General features: G+C 42.3%; 1 protein-coding gene across 1 annotated transcript; it reads left to right on the top strand.

Moving 5' to 3' along the window:
• The first annotated feature begins 1,459 nt into the window (after positions 1-1,459).
• ZIC1 (Zic family member 1) lies at positions 1,460-5,990 on the top strand. The gene is made up of 3 exons (XM_031957796.1): positions 1,460-2,498; positions 3,887-4,050; positions 4,807-5,990. Exons 1-3 carry the CDS (start codon positions 1,520-1,522, stop codon positions 5,002-5,004), a joined length of 1,341 nt encoding a protein of 446 aa, XP_031813656.1. The 5' UTR covers positions 1,460-1,519; the 3' UTR covers positions 5,005-5,990.
• Positions 5,991-11,581: the final 5,591 nt, after the last annotated feature.

The raw sequence follows: 11,581 nt of genomic DNA, 5'->3' as shown, positions 1-11,581 counted from the left end.
AATTATAAACAAGGAGGGGGACAAGGCAAGGGGAAAGGAAAAAAAAAACTTCAAAAGGAGCAAATAACAAAAGGCTCTTTAGCTAGTCTTAAAGAAAAAAGAGAAAGGAAGGAAGAAAAGAAAGTTGCTGAATCTGGGCATTCTGGAAGTGCCTTAGCAATGTTTACCATCATGTTCCCCATCATCACATCATCATCATCATTACCCTGATCATGAAATAATCATCAAGGAGCAGGTTTCTAGAAAAGAAAAAAGAGAGAGTGTGTGTGAGAGAGAAGAGGGCAAGAAAGAAAGGGATCTATGGAAAGATTTCTTTTCTTTTTTTTTTTTTTTTTTTTTTCCGTGAGAAGAGGGGAAAAAAATTTGGCTAAAAAAAAAGTTGCTACTCCTGGAAGCCCTGTTTGTCAAAAGGGGATGTCAAGCTCTTTACAATACCTGGGATTGATGAGCTGGGTGGGCCAATCAGAGGAGAGCTGGAGCTTTGCGCGCCCTTAGTTGGAGAGGCAGCAGGGGAAGGGGGGAGCTCAGCGGGACCAATCCCGGCCCACGTTGCTCCGCACGTGACTCCTCCCCCTTCTCCCATTCATCAAGGGGGGGACGGTGTCGTCTTTTCAATTCATTTATCTGCAGGAATGATTGCCGCTATCAGTCTCGCGCTCACCGCCCGGCTGAGGAGGTGAAAGTTTCTCCCCAGGAAGATAAACCGCAAAAGACAATATTGTGCATGATTTGCGCCTTTTTTTCCAAAAAGCAAAAAAAAAAAAAAGAGAGAGAGAGACAGAGAGAGAAAGAGAGTCGAGTCGGGAGAGAGAGAGAGAGAGAGAGAGAGAGAGAGAGAGAGAGAGAGAGAGAGAGAGAGAGAGAGGAGAGTGGTGGGAAGCTCAGGAGAGAGAAATATCTCTTCCACTTACATTCCTATATGCAAAAAATACGGGAGCAAGTTTTTTGGGGGGCTGCTGAGCTCCATGCTTTTTTGCAGGCAGCCTTGACTTGGGCCTCCCGCGCCGGAGACTAACCCGAAAGAAAGTCTAACTCAGCGGCGGCGGCTGCGGCGGCGGCGGAGGCGGAGGCGGAGGAGGAGGAGGAGGAAGAGGAGGAGGAGGAGGAGGAGGAAGCAGCAGCCTGGGCTGAGGCTTCGGGGGCTTCTTTTGGGGGGCGGGGTGGGGCAGGGTGCCGATTTTTTTCTGGTTCGTTTTAATTTTTATTTATTCTTTTTATTTTTTGGTATTTTTCCGTGCCTTTTCTTGACGGTGGCCGCGGCAAGTTGACATTTGTCTCCTGCTCTGCCCTATTCTGCTTTGCTCTATTTTCGTGGCTATTTTTTTTTGGAGGGGGGGTGGGGGGTCGGAGGGTGGGGAAGGAGATTTTTGGTTTTTTCTCGAGTTCGGGGTGGTGATTGCTGGTTGACTTTCCGAGGTGTTGCCCCCCCCTCCTTCTCCTATTTCTCCTCCTCTTTTTTTTCCCCCTTACGAGGTGAGGGTGGGGGGGCGGGGGAGGCTGGGGCTGGCCGAAGGCGAAGATGCTTCTGGACGCCGGACCCCAGTATCCCGCCATCGGGGTGACTACCTTCGGAACGTCTCGCCACCACTCCGCAGGCGATGTGACGGACAGAGAGGTGGGCTTGGGCATCAACCCCTTCGCCGACGGCATGGGAGCCTTTAAAATTAACCCCAGCACCCACGAGCTGGCCTCGGCCGGCCAGACCGCCTTCACCTCGCAGGCTCCCGGCTACGCGGCCGCAGCCGCCCTGGGCCACCATCACCACCCGACCCATGTCAGTTCGTACTCGAGTGCCGCTTTCAACTCGACCCGGGACTTTCTGTTCCGCAACCGGGGCTTCGGCGAGGCGGCGGCCAGCGCGCAGCACAGCCTCTTCGCCTCGGCCGCTGCGGGCGGCTTTGCCGGGCCCCACGGGCACACCGACGCCGCGGGCCACCTTCTTTTCCCGGGGCTTCATGAGCAGGCGGCCGGCCACGCTTCGCCCAATGTAGTGAACGGACAGATGCGCCTGGGCTTCTCCGGGGACATGTACGGGCGGCCTGATCAGTACGGCCAGGTCACCAGCCCGCGCTCGGAGCACTACGCTTCCACCCAGCTACACGGCTACGGGCACATGAACATGAACATGGCTGCCCACCACGGGGCGGGGGCCTTTTTTCGCTACATGCGGCAACCCATCAAACAGGAACTCATCTGTAAGTGGATTGAGCCCGAGCAGTTGTCCAACCCCAAAAAGTCCTGCAACAAAACTTTCAGCACCATGCACGAGTTGGTAACTCATGTCACGGTGGAGCACGTTGGCGGCCCGGAGCAGTCCAATCACATCTGCTTCTGGGAAGAGTGTCCGAGAGAGGGGAAACCTTTCAAAGCCAAATACAAACTTGTAAACCACATCCGAGTCCACACGGGGGAAAAGCCCTTCCCCTGTCCCTTTCCTGGCTGTGGGAAAGTGTTTGCCCGATCAGAGAATTTAAAGATTCACAAAAGAACTCACACAGGTACAGTAACACAAACCCCAAGAACGGAATATCCCCGTTTGGTCGAGATGTTTGGGAGGGCCGTGCGGGGAGCAAGGCTCCGGCCAAGATCCTAGCACGCAGGCACCGAAGGCTGTGTGTGTGTGTGTGTGTGTGTGTGTGTGTGTGTACACGCAGGGTGGGGATGGGGGGTAGGAAAGAAGTTACTAAGAGATTAGGAAAGATTTTTAAAAGGAGGGAACGGGGAATCGAAAATACAATTAAAAACGAGCAGCTAGTGTGTGTTCGATGCCTTTTTCTCTTAGTCTGAATGCATTTGAAAAAGCTGCCTTAAAGAGAAAATTAAAAAAAAAATAGTTTCTGAGATTCTCCCCTCCAAAAAAAAAAAAAAAAAAAAACCCTTTCTCTCTTCAGAGGAGGGATTTGCCAAAGAGCTAAATACTAAAGAAACGGAGGAGGGTAAAGGCTGCTGAAACAGTGAGGCAAGGGAGAAAGAAATAAGCAGAGAGATTTGAGATCTTTGAGAAATATCTATAGCTCCATACGTATTTTAAAAGACCTTTTCTCTCGGATCCCTTTTTAAACTGGGTTCGGAGTTTAGTGAAAACCTTGAATGAATGTGTATTTTATAAAACGGTGTTGGGAGAGATGTCAATGGGCCCTGAATCGAACATGCCCGTCGTTTCTAATAACCCATGGGCCAGTAGGTAAGAGAATAGTTACACACTCTTAAAATCGCTGATCAGTTCTAGGGCAGGTGTTGCTGGGCCGTCCTTTTTCCTTCAGGCTGTACTCAGAGTGTGGGATTTAGGTTATTGGGTTATCCTTCACTCCAACCGCGGCTGAGATCGACTCTTGTCAACTTTGCACTCAAAGTCTCTAAGTGAAGGAATCGCAGAAACATTTCGTGATATTGCGTTATAAAATATGTGTTCTGGGCGCGTGGAAGGGTGGGAGGTGGGGGGGGGGAGGGGAAAGATAGTAAGGGGAGGGGAGTAAAACATCACGAGAACCAGCCATAAAAGCGGAAAATTAGATAATAAGAGCCCATAGAGAAACCTAGAACACCTTCTGTATCTCCCAGAACCTAATGAGTAGCTGGAGGTTCCAGTCTGGAACAGGGAGCTTAAAAAAAAAGAAAGAAAGCAATTAAAGAAACCCTGCAAATGAAATACTTTTCTATAAAAGGGTCACAGAGGAACTGAGATTAAATAAAGGAAGAAAACAGAAGCAAAAGCAAAACAGCAAAAAGATAATAATGAACCTCAGAACCTTAGAACCTCAGAAACCTCAGAAAAACCAATTTTAAGTTGCAAAGTTATACTTGATGTTTTCTCTTTATTTTGTAAATTATTTAATAAATCAGGTACAGTCTTTCTAATCAATCCTTTCCCCTCCCCCCATACTAGGTGAAAAACCATTTAAGTGTGAATTCGAAGGCTGTGACAGGCGATTTGCAAATAGCAGCGACCGCAAAAAGCACATGCATGTGCATACTTCTGATAAACCTTATCTCTGCAAAATGTGTGATAAGTCCTACACCCATCCGAGCTCACTCAGAAAACACATGAAGGTAATAGCTGCACTCTCGCAGTCCCGGGATCGCTTCGACTCTCTTCTCCCTCTAGGTTATCTTTTGTCAATAAGGACGAGTCCCAGTTCTTCCATTTAACTAGAGAAGACGGAAACGCCAAAGAATTGTTACTTTTAGAGGTCTGGGGCATTGTGGATGGGAAAGTGAAGGGCAAAATGGGCCGGTGTATTGTATTTTTTTTTTTTAATTCTAGAAAAAACTGTTTTTGTTTTTGTTTCTTTTCTCGGCGAGGGTGGTGGAGAAGTAGATAGCTATTTCTTAAAGCCAGACCTGTCTAGATTTTATATATTTTAGTTGGAAACCTTTTGCCGCTAAGATAGTTGCACTCCCTGGGCTCCTTCTAAGTTGACTGTTTTCCTGGAGTGTTCATTCAATGGCCAAGCTCTGTAGCTAAGGGAGGAAGCCGTGGGGTTTTCTTTTCAATCCAAACCCCTCAGGTCCTCTTTCTTTTGTTCGTCCCCCGACCGTATTTACCTTCCTATCCAGTCAGCCAAGGGGCCAAATCCTATCTAATATCCTCGGCGGAACTAGAAGGCTGCTTGCAGAATCTCGGTTCTATCTGAGCTTGGACTATATTCTTTCCTACTTATTACTGCCTAGGAGATCTGGGGATCCAACTTACAGAAAAGGAAAGGAGGGAGAATACGAAGGTGGGGGGGGCAGTGTGATAAGGAAACAATGATGAGGCCATTTATTATTTTTTATAGCCTTAAAAACAATGCTTTATTTCCGTAGGTCCACGAATCCTCTTCCCAGGGATCGCAGCCTTCTCCAGCCGCCAGTTCAGGTTACGAATCTTCTACCCCACCCACCATCGTGTCTCCTTCCACTGAAAACCAGACTACGAGCTCCCTTTCTCCATCCTCTTCAGCAGTCCATCACACGTCTGGTCACAGCACGCTCTCGTCAAATTTTAACGAATGGTACGTTTAAAAACAAAACAGAAAAAAATACAAAAACAAAACCCTATTTAAAAGACTCCACAAAAATTAAGGAACACTGCGAATCAAAACAGAATCATACACACAAGCCCCCATAATCTTAATTTTTAAAAGCTGCCAGTAGACCCAGGAGTGCATAACATGAAGAATCAAACATTTTTTTTTTTTTAATTAATTGTGTTTCTGGGCAATGGCTTGATAGTTAAGGGGTAGGAGAAAGCAGGAGAGAGTTGCCTGACCAAATGTCAACTCTTAGGGCTGATGATTCCAGGTTTGAATTTGATGGGGCTTTTAGGACATCGGCCTTTTTTCTTCTGTAAATACAGAACTATTAGCATAAAATGTACTGTTTGATTTTGTAAATAGTTATATCACAGTTGAAGAGGGAGGGGGGAATCTGTGGAATTGTGGTCTTTGCATTTATGTGGGGGAGGGGGGAGGGGGAGGGGTGGCCAGGGTATGAAGGGGGAGGGGGGTGGGGAGGCAGAAATTCAACTATTTGTACTGAATGGCAAGAATGTTCTAGTAAATGTGTACCACAATGTGAATTCCTTTGTATGATTACAGTCTAAACGTCAACCTAACAGAATATTATTGATATTAATGTGCTTTTTTTGTATAAAGTGCAAACATTTCGTCCCAAAGTCCAGTCTAAGTAGTGCAGTAAAATGTTGTTACAGTCCTGTCAAGAATTCGTATAGTACAAGCCTGGATCTCTCTGCGTGTCAAACTGTTACATTTGTTTATGTAAAGTGATATTAAAAAAAAAAGATATAAACTATATCTGTCCATTGCTTTTGGCAAATACAACAACATAATGTATATACTTCCTAATTTCCATATTTATCCGCATGTAAAGGGCCGGTTATACATGTTACAGATATTCAATATTTATGGATAGAAGAACTCGTATGTAAAATTTAGTTTACAGAACTGTTTGGTAACATTTCGTACCTTATTAAAGATTCTTAAATCTCATTAACCGTGGTAGGACTTTCTTGTGCTCCCAAACCAACCTGCTACAACTTAAACTCTCTTTAGTATCGGCCGCGAAAACTCAGTTTTGTTTGTTTGTTTTCTTTTTTCTTTCTTTTCTTTTCTTTTCTTTTCTTTTTTTTTTTTTTAAACCGCTCTCCCTTCTGTCACTAGGAAGGCAGCGACGGTGTTCTCTATATAAATGTCATCCAGGAAAGAGTCCCTGCTGGCACGAGGATAGTGTGTAATTAGTATTTATATCAAAATTTATGAAACAAATTTTCGGCCGCAGTATAATTTAAATGACCTTTGCAGACATAGAATAACAACCATAAAAATAGCAGAAATAGATTGCATATGCTACATAAATATTAATGTGGGTGAATTGTGGAAGCCGAGAAGCTTTTCCATACTATCCCCACTGCAAATGAACTCTCAGGCTAGCGTCACACTGCCCCCAAATTAAATTAATTCGGGTAAAACATATCAGGAGATTTACAATATCATATTTTAAGTTGCTGTTTTTAAATGAAAACATTTATGGCCATAACTAATTTACATGATGTAGATTCATGGTTTTCCATGGGCCCTTCTTTGTGCAGAAGTGAATGTCCATAAAGACATTTTCCTTCGATCCCTTAAAACGTGATGTTAATTTAAATTAATTACGTCCTATGATATGTTATTATTACTATAATTTTGCCAGTGTTATTAGCTTCCTCCAAAAAATAAATCTAGGGGAGAAGAATTATTTTATGTAATTTGATTATCTTTCTATCTCTTTTATTTATTTCTCATTTACTTAAGAAATTCGTTCCATTGGCTGGCGTTGATACAGTAAATTTGTAAATGAGGAGACAATATAAAAAATCTAAATTACTTGTGCTTAATGACTGTGGCAGAACGCCTTTTCTCTAAATCAGATTGTCTCTCTCGCAGTTAAGTTTGATAGATTTGCTATACTGCTTCCACTAACTTAGCTACGCTTGTTGGAACTGTTGGGCTTTGTTCCTTGTTGTAGCTTGCATGATCGCCCCATTAAGCAGACAACATATCAACAGACAACACAAATCATGAGCTTGGCTAAAGCTGCGAGTGCGTGTGATATGTGTGTCATAGAGTGACGTGCAGAAACTGACCTTCCAGTAAACCAAGATGACACTTTAACAGCTTCTTTAAAGAAATATTATGTGTATAGCAAGTCACTAGGCAGGCATATTAACTGTGAGAAAGCAAGCAAAACTACCCCAAAGTCTGCCATCTCTGAAGATGATGCCCAGTTCCTCTAAGGAGAAGGCAACTCTTTCCAAAATGTTGGTTGATTATTAAACATAACACCCCCATACACACAGACACAGAGTCCTGTAATTTGCTATTCTTTCATATTTTATATTCACATTTATCACTTGGGAATTACAAAAATCTTATTTGAATGGACAGAGATGCTAGCTCTGGGTATATACTTAGTGGATCTGTAGAAATTATGGCATTAATGAAGTTTACTTTTACTTTATCAAAAATGTTATTCTGATTATAAGCTTAATATTTCCTTTAAATGAAAAGAGCGCCACCTTGCAGGGTTGGGAGAGATGTAAAGGAGTTCCAACGGTGGGGACCCAACAATAAAATTTTCCAAGTTGAAGAAATTCATGTCACCAAAAGCCTCCCTCAAATGGCTGTGGGGGGTTTGAAATTGATTACCATTCTAATACCTGAAGGGACTCCAGACGGTTTGCCTAACAATTAATAATTGTATAAATAAGAATAAAAGTAGGTGAGGGATGTAGGAAAGATAACACCTCAATCAACATTCTCTACCCCCCCACCCCCCAGGGATAAGAACTGTCTGAGGATGTTTAATACAAAAGATAGATAATATTGTAACTTGGTTAATGCTTGGTTTTAAAGGACTCTTTTTTTTTCCAGAGTATGTCCTTTAGGATTATTCTGTTAAAGATTTCTGAAGGAAGGTCGTTTCTCCATTATGGAAAATCACCAGTTTATTCTTTGTTGTGTTTCTATTATCTACTTTTTTTTTTTTTTAATGGAGATTGGGAGGTGGGGAAAAGTCCAGCACCGCTACTACCACATAGATCAAATTAGGAAGTTGGAATTTTTTTTATTGGAGGAAGAAAAAAGGTAAATGATGTCTACTTACTAATTTCAATATTAGCTAGTGTTCTGCAGAAATGAATAGCTATTTTAAGTATTTGAGATTAAGCGGGGGTGGGGGGGTGGGAGAAGGGGACGATAGGAATCTATATTTTCCTATTGAATATCTAACATAATCCAACCAGAGAAAAGAAACTTTTGGAGCAGATATATCATATACGAAAACTCCTTTGCATCGTAGTCGTCAATATTAATGATCTAGGCCACCTAAAATGGTATTTCAAAGTTAAATGCTGTCTATTATTTTGTTCCTACCTTTAATGTCTGTTTCTTGAGATATATTTTTCATACTTTTCTTCATGGGCTATTAGGTTTTGAAATACATGAATGTTAGCAGCAAAATATGATGCTCGACTCTATTTCGCAGAAGCTGGAGAGTCTGTCTGTAAATGGCTTGTATCCTGTGTAGTTGTGGGTTGTGATTCAGGCGGAAGGCTCTGTATCCTAGCACACGTTTGCTGCTGTCCTTTTATGCATTAGTCTGTTAGAAACGCTAACAGGGTATTTTAAAAGTTATATTCTGTCCGTGGAAAATATGAAATGGATGCAGGCCCGTTGAGGAAATGAAGTACGGAGAGTCCTCCCTCATAAGTTTAGGTTCATAGAAGAGTCATATAAGTGCACACACCTATGTCATATTGGGTGGCACTTAATAATTTAAAAAAATAATTCTGTCCCCTTTGTTTTCTTCTTCAAAAGTCACCCCCAACTGCTTTAAGCGTTTGCAGCTGATCATTTTCATTTTTTTAAAGTCAAGCATTCAGGTTAACCTTTAAGAAGCAAGCCACTTCCAAAAGAAAGATGTAACCTTTCAATCGGCCCTGTCTGCTTATCATTTTTTTTTTTTTTTTTTTTTTAGCTGACAATAAAAATAGCACTAACCTTCTATATTGGGCCTGGCATTTAGATTTTTAAATTTTTTTTTTTTTATTGGCGAAGTTTCCTGAAACTTTTAAAGGGTTGGCCCGCTGAATCTACCCCTAGAAGCCCTCATCTTACTGGACTATATTCTTCACTTTACCCACCCTATCACTCCTTCCCAACCTTCAAAAAATAGTATTTCACAATCTCCCATACAGTTGTAGGGAGAGATAAAAATTATTTTCTTAGTGGCCAAAAGAAATGAATGGTGGCTAATATTCCCACTTCGTCTTGAAAATAGTCGCTATTTTAGATTAGCTGATAAGTAATTGTATCAATGTGATCAGCGGCAGCGGGGCACCGAGGCCTGACTAGTTGCCAATGATGATGAAGCCTGTTGGGAGTACCTGGCTTTCACCCTTCTCCCCGGCATCCTCAAGCCTCTGCCCTTGTAAGTGGGCCAGCTTGGCTAGGTTTATTTTCGGAGTTTAAGCTTCTAAATTAATATATATATATATATATATATATATATATATATATATATATATTATTCCTTTTCTCTAAGTATAACACATACCCCTAATTTCTGTTGTCTCCCCTTCTCCGCCCCCTCTCCGTTTTGAACTCAAAGCGTAACTTAACACTGGCATTCCATAGACTAAGCCTATACGCTGTATTTGGAAAGGTTGTAGGTCCTCTGAACGACTTGAAGCAGAATGCTTTTAGAATACTATGAAGTCCTTATTGCATTGAAAAAAAAATCATCAGACAAAATGCCAAATTTTCTTAGCTATATTATTTAGTACCGAGAGGCACTTCTCCAACAGCATACACTTTACGCGTGGCCCGGGCTCTTTTAATTTCAACCACAGACATCATCTCTAGCGTTTGCAAATGATCCGACTGAAGCTACCAAAGTTTTCATAGATCAATTCAGCAATTATTTTTAAAGCGAATTATTAATCTATAAAAGGAATAAGAAAAAAGTCCAAATATATGTATATATGAAAACGTATATAATCCAGGCAAAGTTCTCCCTTGAACTCTGCAAGCTTGCTCGGTTCAGCCTCACTTATCGAATAACAAGAAACACGATGAGGCAAACCAGGAACTATTTTTACCGTGCAAGCTGGATTCTGTCATCAATCTGTAATATTTACTTCGGCTTCAGAATGTTAGTGTATAATAACACGAAGTTTCCAGATGACGCGGGTACCGGAGACAGGATTTTTCAAGAATAATAAATCAAATTAACTATCTTTTAGATATATTTTATGGAAATTTGCTGTCTGGTCATGGAGAAGCCGATGACTTATGTCTGTTTACATGTCTAGGTGAACATACATGGCATCTAGCTGCAGACGATAGTTGGGTATACATATTAAGTGCACGTATTTAGGGAAAAATAAGCACAGACACTGGACGAACTATTGAGTGTGTGCTATTTTCTATCACATTTACACCTAAAGCACGCACTAATATCTGCTCATCTGTTGATACATACATATATATCATGATATGAGATTACATGTTTTTAAAATCCCGATTCCTGTCATCACAAAGCTTTAGATCTTAGCAAAACAATTTTTGCACGTTTCTCCTGCGAACATTTCCATTCAGGTTAAAGGAGAGAGAGGAACCCCTAGAAAAAAATGAAAGCCAAACCCCAATTTTCTTCCTGCCTAGCTGACAATATGTTGCCTCTCTTCTTGCGAAGAGTAAAGGGAGGAGGAAGCTGCAGATGGACAATGGGGACGATATACTGTCCCAAAATGATTCCTAGAAAACATGTAGAGGGACCATGTTTCGAGAAAAAAAAATTTCTGTTTGCTTGCTGCATCAGCTTGCCAGGGTTTCTGAAAGGGTTCCCAATGCCACACATGAAACAGGCTGCTCTCTTTTTAAGTACACACACTGCTTAGCTTTGACTGAGGAGACAGCGCGCATGCGCCCTCCCCGAGCTCGAGCACTGGCTCCACGTGCTGTTGAATATTTATGATTCTTTCCCACCTCCTCACTGTCTGGAGAAGGTAACCACACAGAGGCTAAATCATGTGAAAGCTGCTGGCTTGGCTCCCAAAATAGTTTGGTGGGGAATATGCACGTGTTTGTTTTCAGACAGCGCTGGTTTAAGTAAGATCACAATAGCCGGCAGAGTGGGCTCTGAAATCTTGAAGCCCCGGAAACAGACAATGTGCAAAAGCAGAATCAAATCGGGTGGGGGTTTGGGGGGGCGGGGGAAGTGTACAACAAGAGGTTCTCCTAAGTGGCGTCTGACTGCAGCAGTTGGGCTGGAAAATAGCTCGACTCTCCAGCAACTAGATTAGAATTCGGTTTTTTTATTAAAGGTCATGAGATGGAGTGGGGGGTGGGCAAGTTAACGTTGATGACTTTCTCCTCATTTCTCCTTTCTCTCCAAAGGAAGACATTTTTGTTATGGTGACATTAATAACAAGGAGCTACATAATATTGTTGCATTGGTTACACTCTTTGACTTCTAGCCAACTCTCTTAGACTCCCTCGATACAGGGGATCTTAACTCAGACTCCGTGAATTTAAAA

Source organism: Sarcophilus harrisii, chromosome 3, assembly GCF_902635505.1.
Source record: "Sarcophilus harrisii chromosome 3, mSarHar1.11, whole genome shotgun sequence".
Classification (NCBI taxonomy): Eukaryota; Metazoa; Chordata; class Mammalia; order Dasyuromorphia; family Dasyuridae; genus Sarcophilus; species Sarcophilus harrisii.
The sequence above is the reverse complement of the archived record's forward strand: the minus strand, read 5'-3'. Positions and strand labels throughout refer to the sequence as shown.

Coding starts and splice junctions, on each gene's coding strand:
- ZIC1 (XM_031957796.1), top strand. CDS start 1,520: ATGCTTCTGGACGCCGGACCCCAGTATCCCGCCATCGGGGTGACTACC. Junction 2,499..3,886: donor TCACAAAAGAACTCACACAG/GTACAGTAACAC, acceptor CCCCCATACTAG/GTGAAAAACCATTTAAGTGT. Junction 4,051..4,806: donor CACTCAGAAAACACATGAAG/GTAATAGCTGCA, acceptor TTATTTCCGTAG/GTCCACGAATCCTCTTCCCA.